The following is a 12,634-nucleotide window of genomic DNA, read 5'->3' on the forward strand; positions in this document are numbered from 1 at the left end:
GGAGTACATGAGCGGTGTTGAGATTTGTGTCTGCATGTACTGTGGCATAAGCTTGAATCCATAGCCGGTCTTGGATGTGTTTGTTTCCCAGTTCTTGTGTTCGTCCTTTTTTCCATTCTCCCTTCTTTCAAAGAAGATCAGCTGGGTAAGGTCCAGCACATTTCCACTGTCCTTCAAACCCAGACAATTTTTCACCTTCCTACTTGGCAGGCGAGGAATGGCTTTGAAACTTTGATTAAAGTTTTCTAGGTTTTGAACAATTGTTCTAGCATCTTGGATACTTTTTTCCGTTTTAGAAATATCTATCACTTCACTGGTTATAACACCATCAGGCAGAGAGATGTGCAGTAATTTCAGCAGATGAAGAAAGTCTCTGTTGTCTAAATGCATTCCATTTCTCCCTTCTCCCTTTGTAGGCAGTGCTGTCCCCCCTCTTTCTCCCTGCCCTGTCTCACTTCTCAGTCCTCTCTTTTCTGTACCTTTATATTCTCTCACACTGGACTCACTGCTGCCGTGTGCCTTTGATTCCTTTCCCTCTACCTGTGCTGTACTTCCACTTGCTCTCTCCTGTCCTCTTCCTCTCACTTCACCTCCTCTTCTTCCTCCGCTCCCCTTAATTCCTTCCTCACTCACTACCTCTCTGTCCCCCACTCCCCTTTCACCTCCTCTCCCTCTGTTTCCTCTTCCTCTTCCACCCCTCTTTGTTTCCATACCTCTTCCTCCTCCTCTTCTTCCTCCTTCTTCTCCTCTTGCTTGAATTCCATCCGCACTCACTACCTCTCTGTCCCCCACTCCCCTCCCACCTCTTCTTCCTTTACTCACTCTTCCTCTTCCACCCTCCTTGGCATCCATACCTTTTCCTCCCCTTACCTTCTCTCCAAGCCAGTTAGGTCAGTTCATAACAAGAAACTTACACCAGTGCTGAAGAGAAAGGCAAGTGAAACCAAACTGAAATGGTGTTGAAACAGTGTCTCAATTCTGTGTGGAGCAATACTGTGGTCTGCCAATCAGGACTATCCAAGAAGACAGGTCAATAGGATAGTGTCCATGGTAGGAAGGCAGAAAAACCTGTAGTTATATGTAGAAATAAGTAACTACACATCATATCACAGTTCTAAAATTTTATAACTTTACAGCCTGTTAGCATGTCACATTTGTGAACATCCATGATTATGTTTAAACTAGCTTGTTAGGTGAAACTAAGACAAAGTTCATACTCACTTGAAATATTTCCTGTCAGTAAATAGTGAATGGCTCCAAGAAATTTGATTTGCCTCCATCACTGACATTCTAAGAGAATGCTGTAGGTGGAAGGGCTTACTCCCCAACATTTTATACCTTCATTCACAACATCTGAGGATGTACAAAAAAATTCGTTCAAATTATTTCTTTACTAAATGGTCGGTTGGTTCAGACTTATCATACTGAATGCAGAAATGTTTTCAATACTTTTTGATTAAAAATTAGTAACAACTAACTACTTGTTGTTATGATGTTATGTGTCTATCTGCAATAAAAACAATCTGAAATAAAATATAATATAGTTTAACAAGATGTGAATTATGTTTCTTGACAGAGATTCTTCTTTCCACCGTTTCCAAGATCCATAGCTAAGCCATGGGCAAATACTTTCTCCTAGTGGTGCCCTTTGGTATCACTACATAATTATTGTGTTAAAGTGTACCAAACTACAGCTAATAGTACAAGTATCCTGTCCTTTTACTGCCCTTTTTATGATGAAGGTAGAAGTTTAAAAAACACTTACCTGTCAGAGTTGCAGTTGTGCCTGACATCTAATCATCTTTCTAAAGCTGACACATACCTTGACGTCTCAGATTCCTGATGGACCTTTCAATGTGTAAAACAGGTTTTTAAAACCAGTGTGACAGTGCTCCTCCCAGTTCAATCTGCATTACAGGTCTCTCTTTCCCTCTCTCTCTCCCTTTCCCTCCCTCTTTCTCTTTCTCTCTCTTATTCATCACATTCTTCTTCTCCCTTTCTAGTCTGCCCTTTCTCTTTGTCTCTGCCTTGTTGTAGCTCTGTGGCCTCTTCCTCTCACCTCACCTTCTCTTCCTCTCCTGTTAATTCCTTCCTGACTCTCTGCCTCTCTATCCATGACTCCTCTTCCAAAACCTGAAGTTAGATGTACAAAAGAATTTACCAGTTGTGCTTTAATCATCTTAATGAAGCTGATATGTAAAATATTTTAAGCGTTCCTTCCAACTGTATCAGCATCACGTCTATTTCTTTCTCTCTCTCTCACTTTCTTCATATTATTACATTACATTACGTTATTTATCATTATTTATCACTGTCAGTCTTTCTCAATAGATTCCAAGACCAAGTTCAAACATAATTGTTGAAAATTTCTTGCTGTTTCTCTCGCAGTGATCCCCACCAGTTACTGTTTATATTCCTTTGGAAAGTAATTCATATTAGTTAATCAAAGACAACACACACAAAGATGTCACACATCTTAACATGTAGTGCAATTTTAGATGGGTCAGTTCAAGCATGTTTCATGGACAACACAAGGCCACACAAACCCATGATAAAAGTGTGTTTTATTTTTGTCAAAAGGCTACACAAGTTAAAAAATTTCAGCAAAGACGAAAAGAGTACTGTGCTTACGTGCAGGTGAAAAGATCTGTGAAGCAACTCAAACTCTTATGCAATCCAAGTGTCATAACTTTACTTGCAGTGTTATGTAATGGGTGGTGGCTTGTGCAAAGGAACAGCAATAATTTATCCCTATATCTGTGGACTGAAGGGAACATTCATTTTATGGGTACTGTGAAACAGATTACATGGCATTATATTACGTTACTTCATTTAGCAGATGCTCTTACCAGAGCGACTTCCAAATAAATCCATCACCGTGCTAAGTGTAGTAATCGCAAAATACTACAAGACACAAATTTAAGTCCTAGGCTAGTGTAGAGTAATTTTTAAAAATGAAAATAGCAATTGATAGGATAGATAGACATAGACAGGGAAGAAGGTAAGCTAGAGATACAGCTCATTCCACCAGTGTGGAGCCAGTACTGAGAAGAAGCGGGTTTGAGAGATGCTGCCCTTGTATTTCAGGACACAGAGGCAACCCGAGGTAGCAGAGCGCAGCACTCTTGCAGGCTTGTATGATTTTATCATGTGCTGTATGTATTGGGGGGCTGATCCGTTAAGTCCCTTAAAGGTTAGTAGCAAGGTCTTGAACTTGATCCACAGCACACTTCTCTCATCTGGAAAATGTAAAAAAGAGAGAGATCTTTTAAGCCAAGAGTATTTATCTATGAAAGCAGGAGATGTATGTAGAGAAAATGATAAAATTTTAATTTTATAATCACAAATTAGTAAGTATGAGAGACTACCAACATTAGAAAACTAATACTGAATGCTGAAAACTGAACCCATTTCTAAAGGTATTGAAATTTATCTTGTATGTTCAATGTCAGAAAACCAGTAAAATTGAAACGAACATTTTCTAAGCGTTAATTTCTAAACTGTTCAGAAAAACTCACATGAGTTTTGTAAACGGCAGCATTTCAGAGTGTTGTGAAATGCAAAGATAAAGCAGGATATGTATGTCTAGAAATAGAAATAGGTGTAGAAATTCAACACAATAAATGCGGACATATAGTGCATTCATAAAACAGCCATTTCCAAATAAATCCACACACCAAAACTGGAAGATTATTACCGCTTTGCTACCTGCTCGCCATCTGCTACCAGACTTCAAAATGAAGTTTTATGTAAGTCAGGATTTTCAACAACTGTTTACTGAGTTTGTAGAGGCCCTTAGTATGTCTGTGTATAATCTGTCTCATCAACGGACTTGTAATTAGCCAGTCTATTATTTGTACACTTCAATTAGTTTAGAAGAAATAATGACAGATTGTCTAATTCCACTTATTGTATAAAATCTTGGACATTTCCCATTCTTTACTGTACTGTTGACATTAGAAATTCTAACCGTTAAATACATCTTAGACGGATATGTAAGATATTACTTGAAAAAATGAATCAAAGTTTTTGGAAAAAAGACGAAGAATGATGCCCACTCAAAAGAAAGAGATCTGTGCATTCAATCAATTAATTTGTCACCGTACACATATATCCCACGAACTTTAAACCAAATGAACAGTACGGTGCATGCGCTGTGGGAGATTGACGTCATTTGTTGGCGCCGGAAAGGGAAAGACAAACAACAGAGAAGGAGGCTTTGGCACAATCGTTGCTCCAGTAGGAGCCAGCTAATGTTTGTAACCAGCTATTAGCTAGCTGGATAGCCAGATCGTTCTCCTGAATGCACGCAAAAAAGTAAATAAACGACTGCTGAACATAACTTTTAAAAAGTTGAAGAAAAATAGAGTTATCGGCCCAAGAAAGTGGGGGATATAGCGGATATAACGAAGGAAAAGGAGGTCGCGGTGAGCGCCGAATTATAGGACCGTATTTTCAGCCATGAAACCGCCACGGCAAAAGAATAATGCACCCAGTTATATTTTCTAACTTCTCGCTAACTATTTATACGAGCACCATCAGTCCCATACGTTGTTAGCTGAATGACTAGCTACACAATATCAGATTCTTAGTTTGCTAGCTGGCTACTAGTACCACTTAACGGTATAGCTAGCTGGAAATAGCGGTGGCTAACAGGCTACATTATTTCATATTTAACTATAGCTTACTGTATGTATAGTCACAAAGAAGCTCAACACATTAGAAGCTAGTTAGCCATTTGAAGAAACCTGGCCAGCTAACTAGTTAGTCTAGACAGATGAGAAGAGCTGAAAGGTAGAATTTGTCTTGAGAGTGTCTGTCGCGGTTTAGCTACATAAAACAGTATGGTTTCTAATTAGTTGTGCTGTAATGAATGAAATAAGTTGCTAGCTACGTAGTCAGCTGTATAGTAAAGTCTAGCTATAGGCCTAGCGATAGACTGAAAACATTACGTAGAATGTAGTTAAATTGTAGCAGGCTTGTATTTCATGCACATTTTTTTAAACCTCCTAAGTGCTAAATTAATGTGTGTGCATTGGTTAGCTATCTCACATTCATGCATCTGCATTTGCTAGTGTCCACTAAGCAATTGTATGCATGTTAGACAGTTACACCGCGCTCCTTCTTGTTTCCAGTGTGCGTTTGATTGACAGCTACAAGTTGACATGGACACAGAGGGGGACCAGAACTCAGGCTCTACCAATGGGAACACTCCTTCTGGGGGAAATTCTCGGCCCCCTCAAATATCCCAGATGTCTCTGTATGAGAGGCAGGCAGTACAGGTGAGTGTGTCAGTGCATTATGTGTTATAATAAGACACAGGTTAAACTGTACATATTGATATTAGTTTATGTGTTTTAATAGTGAAGGAATTCAAAGACTGGTTCCATGGATGCATCACCATGTCTCTTCTTGGTCCTGGTTCTGCTGCAGCATATGGTGTTTGCAGCATCTTAGAGGTGGAAAATCTTATAGTATGATTTTCTCTGTCAGCATCCCTGATCACTGAAAGACATAAACCAGATTGAGATTACCCTCTTCTTCAGAATACATATATGTTTAAATCACCTGATTGAAAAATACTGTTGCCACAGTTTTGTATAACATTTTACCAAGTGACTTCTGTGTCTTTGAGCTGCAGATGCCTGACTTTACGAACATGAGAAAGATACTGCTATGTACAGGGCTTTGTTACTGGTCAGTCACAGTGGATGTGTGTGCTTGATTCAGGTCGCAGCTTTGATGTGTCAGTCAGTGCCGGTGTTTACCCCTTCCCTCTCTCCCTGTGCCACAGGCACTTCAGGCTCTGCAGAGACAGCCCAACGCGGCTCAGTATTTCCAACAGCTGATGCTACAGCAGCAGATCAACAACGCACAGCTCCACAATCTGGCTGCCGTGCAACAGGTATGGCAAGCTTCAGGATAGCTTGTTCAGCATGACACATGCAAACAAACACACACACACTGACTCACTCTCACACACACAGCTTTTCAGCCCATGCCACTGTGCAGCAGTGCAGGCTGTGCAGTCAGTGAGAGGTCCGATAAGGACAGCACGCACACCGTGTTAAGATATTTGGAGCTTAGTGAATGGCTGTAGAGATGCTAAAGTGTGTGGCATGATTCTTTCCTTTTCCCTCTCTCTCTCAGGCCACACTTGCTGCCAGTCGTCAGTCCAGCTCTCCCAGCAACAGTGTGTCCCAGGCCACCAGCACCGCCCACTGCACTGTATGTCTCTAAGGCTCTGAATCACTGCTTTTTCCAAAAAACAGTGATAATTTATTTAGATGAATAAGAATATTTAAAATGGTTAAATTCTTGTAAGTAATATTTCTCATGGTGCTTATATGCAAGATATTAGAATTAATTAATGATTAATTAATAATAGCAGTGTAGCATAGTGGTTAAGGAGCAGGACTTGTAACCAAAACGTTGCTGGTTTGATTCCCCGCTGAGGCATTGCTGCTGTACCCTTAGGAAAGTTGCCTCAGTATAGTCAATACAGTCAGCTGTATAAATGGATAACATTGTAAAAACCTATAATCAATGTAAGTTACTCTGGATAAGAGCATCTGCTAAATGTCAATAATGTAATGTATTTATACCATGACACTTTAGGAACATATTATAGCTAAGTGTATAACTGGACTGGAATAAAAGTTGTTATTAACATCAGCATTGCTTGCAGGTGAATTTAAGTTCCTCTGGAGGAGGAGCCATGACCAATACGCGTCCTCTCGGCCCCGCCTCCTCTGCAACATCTTCCACTCTCAGCCAATCGGTACTTCTTGGTGGAAACACAGCTGGACAGGGTCAGATGTACTTGAGAGTGAGTTTTTATTGCATCTTATTGCATTCTTCATCTGATTGCATTTTGCATCATGGTGTTCCTTTCTTTTTTTCTTGAAAAGATCATGTTGCCTAGATCTGTTGATGATGCAAACCCAAAACATCGACGATGTGGTAAAGTACTTATTGTGTCACTACCCATGTGATAAGAAAAATATTTTCAGATCTTTTGAAATTTTCATTTCACATTTCAACAGTTTCTACATATTTATGAGGAGTTTGGGTTACTATAAATTCAGATACAAATGTGTTTTTGATGTCACATTTTTGTGTATGTCTGTAATATTTTTCCTGTGATACTTTTTACTATCTATTTAATTGTCAAATGATGTCAAATCCAGAGCTATTCATTTAGAAGCCCGATCAGACCTGAACAATCTGGTTGAATGGTTGCAGAACGCTGTGTATTGTAACCGTTACCCTATCCACTTCACTTCCTCTCAGGTCAACCGGGGTCTGAGGGCACCTCTCTCCTCTCAGCTCATCTTCATGCCTGGTAGCACAGCAACCGCTGCCGTGGCTACAGTGGCTCAACATCAGCCACAGCAACAGCAGCAGCAACAAGAAGTCACCCCCACCTCCTCCAATAACCAGTCAGACAGCGATCAGGTACTGGCAAATCTTATTCCTGAGAAGCGGAAATGTTTACACGTGATGTTTTTTAGAGCCCTTGATGTTTGATGGAGCTTATTTTTACCTATACCTCATTGTACACCACACTAGTTTTTTTTCCCACTTTCCAGCTGTGGTCTTCCCAGTCATCTGCCTCTCCCACTGTTCCCTCACCCCTTTTTACCCTGTTCTTCACTGGTTCCTGTTCCCTGTCCTCCGCTTTCAGGTGCAGAACCTGGCTTTGCGTTGTGTCTCCAGTCCCAGAGTCACGGGGGTGAAGACTGAGTGTCCCGACCGGAAGGACACAGGTACAGAGGGGGTGAGGGGGTGAGGGGGTGAGGGGTCAGGTGGGAGGACCCCAAAGAGAACAGGCCGAGGAGTGTATTTTATATTTTCTCCTGCATTTACAATGCATTTCAAGCACTTTCTCAGCACTAAATAAAATGACTTGTTAGGGGGGTGATGGGCATTTTCATCTTGTGCCGTTTGCTCTTGTAAAGTTTTATCAACTTATTTTATTAACTTACTTTTTCTCTCCCTCTCAGCTACGTACTCCCTTGTTCAGCAGTCCCAACAGCAACAACAGCAGTTCCCCCAAACCACCCAACAGACCACCACCCAGCAACAGATACAACCACAGCAGCAGCAAATGCACAACAAAATGCCCACCTACACCCAGCCCGCTACTCCTACTCTGCCAACTATAAGCATCAAAACCGGCAACCAGTCCAACATGGCCCCGCCTCCTGCCCCTCCGCTGTCTCCCTCCTCCTCCCCATCACCCAGCCTCCCACTCTCTCAGCTCCTCCTCTCTCCCTCCGGCTTCTGTCAGGCGCGTGCTGTTACGACGGTAACGTCGGCCGCCACCGCGACGCACATCCTTGTCCCCACGTCCAACGCCCCCAGCCCCTCGCAGGGCTACCCCGGCACCTCCGCTGCCACCAAACCCAGCATTAACACTCAGACCTTGGTGGTTCAGCCGCTGCAGCAGTCTAACACTAATATCAACCCGGAAAAAATGGGCCACAGTTCCGGGCCTGTCCCCATTCAGCCCAAAACTGTGCAGGGTCTGCGTTTGCCCCTCCAGCTGCCCCCCCGACACCCACCTCCCATTCTTCCGGCCCCACCGAGCAACACGCAGTCCAGCGCCTCTCACGCCACGCCTCATGTCCCCGTACAGCTGGTGGGCGCCAGACAGGGTTCGTTAGGGAACTCCCAGACTTTGGCCTTGGCCCAGGCCCGAAGCTGTTGTGCCCAGGAGAGTGGGGCGCTAAATAATTCCACCAATTCCAATGTCGTTACCATGGTAACCTCCATGGCAACAGGAGGGGGAGGGGCCATGGGTGGAGGGGCAGGCCTTAAGTCACCCCAGACTGCCCTCCCGTTGACCCAGATCTCCCAAATTCACCTCCCTACCAATCAGAGCCAGGTTTTGAACCCGAACCGCTCCTCCTCAAACACTTCCTCCTCCTCATCCCCCTCCATTTCGTCCCCTCCCACTCTAACTGTTCCCCTGCCTGCTGATGGGCAGAACACAGCATCAATAACAGTGACTCCCAGCGGTGATTCAGTGTATGTACAGCCTGTACAGACACAGGTGAGTTCGTGAAATTAGTATAAGCACAGTCTGTTCTTGTCTTTGAAAACCAGCTGCTTTGATAGCTACAGGTTGCTGTTTAGGCCTGTCGTTTTTCACTATGTGTTAACCCCCCATCTATGTATGTCCCTGGGTCTTGCAGGGAAAGCCTGTGAGTGGGTCTTTGAAGAGGAAGTCAGAGTCAGACGCCTCTAGTGAGATGGTGGCAGGATCCAGCCCTCTCTGTGATCAACCAATGAGAGAGCTCTCTCCTCCGCTCTCTGCCCCAGCCATTGATACAGGTAAGACACTGAGTGTCATGATATTATTTGCATGTTTTGTTCAGTAATATTTGTGTGTATGCTCGGTCTAATAACCTTATGACTGTAACATCAGAATTAGTATTTCTTTGGAATGTTAAAATAAAGGAAACCAGTGTAATTTTTATCTGTTCCTCTATCTCACCTTGTCTCTCCTTATCTCTCCATCTCTCCTTGTCTTCCCCTCCAGCACCTGGCTCAGCCTCTCCCTCCCCACCAGCACTTACTTTGTCTCGAGCAGGAGGGGGGCCAGGGGAGAGGGCGCCCCCACCCCAGGCTGTGGTCAAACCCCAGGTCCTTACTCATCTCATAGAGGGCTTTGTCATCCAAGAAGGAGCTGAACCCTTCCCTGTGAGTTCCTCCCTCCAGCAGAGCTCTTTGCAAAGGCTCGTGGGAGCTGTAGTTTTTTTCCATCCAAAAGTAGACATATTTCACCATTAAAGTATGTTGATTGACAGGTGACTGGACCAGTGAAGGAGAGAGCCGAGGGGGCGTTTCCCATGGCAGTCCCACCCACTGGTCAGGCAGAGACTGAGGCTCCTACAGGTGAGTGATGTTGAGTGTTACAGTGCCTACTGCTGTCAGCAGGTATGTAGGCTTCCAGTCCCCTCTGGAATCAGCGCTGACGTTCTCAGTGTGTCTCTCCTCTCTCTGTCACAGTGATGAAGTGTGAGTACTGTGAGGGGTTTGCTCCAGCCACCCAATTCAGGGGCTCCAAACGGTTCTGCTCCATGACCTGTGCCAAAAGGTGTGCTTTCTTTCCCGTCGTCCAGGAGACCTGGACTGTATGTGATTGGGTTGTATATCTGAGCTGTATATCTGTCTTACACACTCATTGCTTTTTTCCTGCTTCCCTTTTCTTGTGTTGACCCTTGCAGATCTTACAGCAGGACTCATGTAGGGTGGAGGGGAATTCCCTCTGTAAAATTTTAGCAAAAAATCAGTTTACCTAGAACTTACCATTGAGCCTGAATATTTAATGGGAAGCTGATAAGAAGGTATGGAAAAATTAAATCACTGTTTGACTTAGAGCCTTGGGGAAACTTGTGTTTTATGTACCAAGCATGCAAAAATGGCAAAAACCTCACAAGTCTGTTTACACCTAGCTTGAGTAGGGCACATTTTATATTTAGAAAATGTGTCACAAGTCAAAATATTAATAGAAGAAAAGCAATTTATTCTTAATCCTTCGTAGATGAATTAGCAATTGCCGAAAATGTTTTTGGCCATGTATCGCTAAATTTACATATCAAAGGTATTCAATATTATAATGAGATATTCAGCTCCTGTATGCCTTACCTGCTTGTCTAAGAGACTGCAGTGTTTGCGTTGCTTTGCCAGAGACAAATGTTCTGTTTTAGACCACGCCCTTTAAAAGAATGTTCATAACCAGCCAGCAAATCAGAACACCTATAGCTTCAACAACATTACAGACAGAATGTGCAACATACAGCCCATGGAGTTGATTATCTGCTGTATTTATAGAGTATCTGTGGTCACGTGCTCTTGTGCTCCCCCTCGAGTTACTTAATTAATTCCTACTGTGTGTTGCTCTTTTTTCCTTCCTCAGGTACAACGTGAGCTGCAGCCACCAGTTCCGCACTCGCCGTGGGCGAGCTCCTCGTGGGGCTGTAGGGGGGCCCGGGGGGCCGGACGGGATTCTGAGGCGTAGGGGTCCTCGCAGGAGCAGCTCAGAAATTGCCTGTGCCAAAATCGCTGGGAGACACTTGCCTGTCAAGGTAAGGTATAGTCTAGGGTTGTAACAATTTAGATGACATTCCACTGCTTTCTTTTGTGACAGAACCATACTGTACCATATTGAAATAATTTTGAGACTGTGGTATTTTTATATTTGCCTTTGTTGCTGTCTGTGATGTGGACAGTGTTATTTGAGTTAATTGGTACAACCTCTGTGTAGCGAAGGGCGAAAGCAGTCACCCCACCCAGCCTCGAACCCGGGTCTATGGGGTACCAATCTGTAGCTTTGACCGCAATGCCAAAGAGCCAGGCTCAACTGTAGTGATAGCGCTCTGTCACACTCTGCCTCTTCTCTCTTGCTCTCAGTGTCGCTCAGAGAGCAGTCGTTCGGAGGACGTCTCAAGTTGCGAGGAGGAAGAGGAGGAAGACTCTCTCTCCCTGTCTCCCGGCTCCTCCTTCTCCTGTCCTCGACCGGCTCACTGCGGGCCCCAGCTGGACGGCTCCGGTACTGGTGGTCTCCCGTTGGACAGCGGCCACTTTCTATCTGGGAGCCCCTCCCACTGGAGTGTGGAGGAAGTGTGTCAGTTTATCTCTTCACTGCAAGGTCAGTGTGCTCTCTAAACGTTTTGATACCTTTAGTCCCTGGATAAATGTTTTCATTTATTGTTCCTTTCTCCATCTTTTTATGCAACTGGGGATTACACATATTCTCTTTAGAAGTCTGTTAATCTACCCCTGTCTGCCTGTTTATGTACATGTACAGTTATAAGGTTTTCTAACATAAATAGCTACATTTTGTTGTGCATGTATTCAGTGTTATTAGTATTCTTTCTCTGTGTAATGGGGTCTTGGCTCCCACGAACACTTCAAGATCAGGCTTGAGACAGTGTGAGATATACTGTCCTCTGCAGGTGGAGTGACAAGCCTGTGAATGGCCCGTTCTTGTCAGTAAACTTGTGTTTTTCCTTTATTAAAAAATTGCCCCCCCTTCTCCCTGTGCCAGGCTGTGAGGATCTGGCGAGTCAGTTCCTCTCCCAGGAGATCGACGGCCAGGCCCTGCTGCTGCTGAGGGAGGAGCACCTCATGTCCACCATGAACATCAAACTGGGACCAGCGCTGAAAATCTGTGCCTCCATCAACAACCTGAGGGACTGAGGGGGAGAGAAAGGGAGGGGGGGGGGGGCCTGCTGTTTCCCCAACTGCAGCGGAGGGAAGAGGGGGGAAAACCGGGGTCGGCTTCGGCACCCTTGCCAGTGATGTGGAATGTGTTGAACGTTTCCTCACGGAGAGGAAAAGAGGAGAGGAATGGTGGGAGTTGGAGGGGTCTTCTGTGTTTGGAGGATCAGAGAGGGATTCGATATTTTTTACTTGTGCGAGAGACGATAGACTTGTGCATAGTGTGTGTGCGTGCGCGCGTGCCTGAAGTTGTTTGCCAACAAAATATATACCTATGCTTGTGCTCTGTGCGTATACAATTATAGAAGGTAATCATGATTATTAGCTTATATGACAGTATATCTCAAGAGTCAAAGAAAAGTTGCCTTTTTCTCTGTTTCAATGGTGCTTTAATGAAGTAATA

General features: G+C 44.0%; 1 protein-coding gene across 1 annotated transcript; it reads left to right on the forward strand.

Moving 5' to 3' along the window:
• Positions 1–4,221: 4,221 nt before the first annotated feature.
• Positions 4,222–12,225, forward strand: phc1 (polyhomeotic homolog 1). Its single transcript, XM_036538134.1, has 15 exons — positions 4,222–4,427; positions 5,136–5,282; positions 5,795–5,905; positions 6,151–6,228; positions 6,689–6,829; positions 7,294–7,458; positions 7,688–7,769; positions 8,007–9,058; positions 9,201–9,339; positions 9,548–9,708; positions 9,816–9,903; positions 10,018–10,105; positions 10,928–11,096; positions 11,422–11,659; positions 12,059–12,225. Exons 2-15 carry the CDS (start codon positions 5,166–5,168, stop codon positions 12,208–12,210), a joined length of 2,781 nt encoding a protein of 926 aa, XP_036394027.1. The 5' UTR covers positions 4,222–4,427; positions 5,136–5,165; the 3' UTR covers positions 12,211–12,225.
• The last annotated feature ends 409 nt before the right edge of the window (positions 12,226–12,634 follow it).

This window comes from Megalops cyprinoides, chromosome 10 (genome assembly GCF_013368585.1).
Source record: "Megalops cyprinoides isolate fMegCyp1 chromosome 10, fMegCyp1.pri, whole genome shotgun sequence".
NCBI lineage: Eukaryota > Metazoa > Chordata > Actinopteri > Elopiformes > Megalopidae > Megalops > Megalops cyprinoides.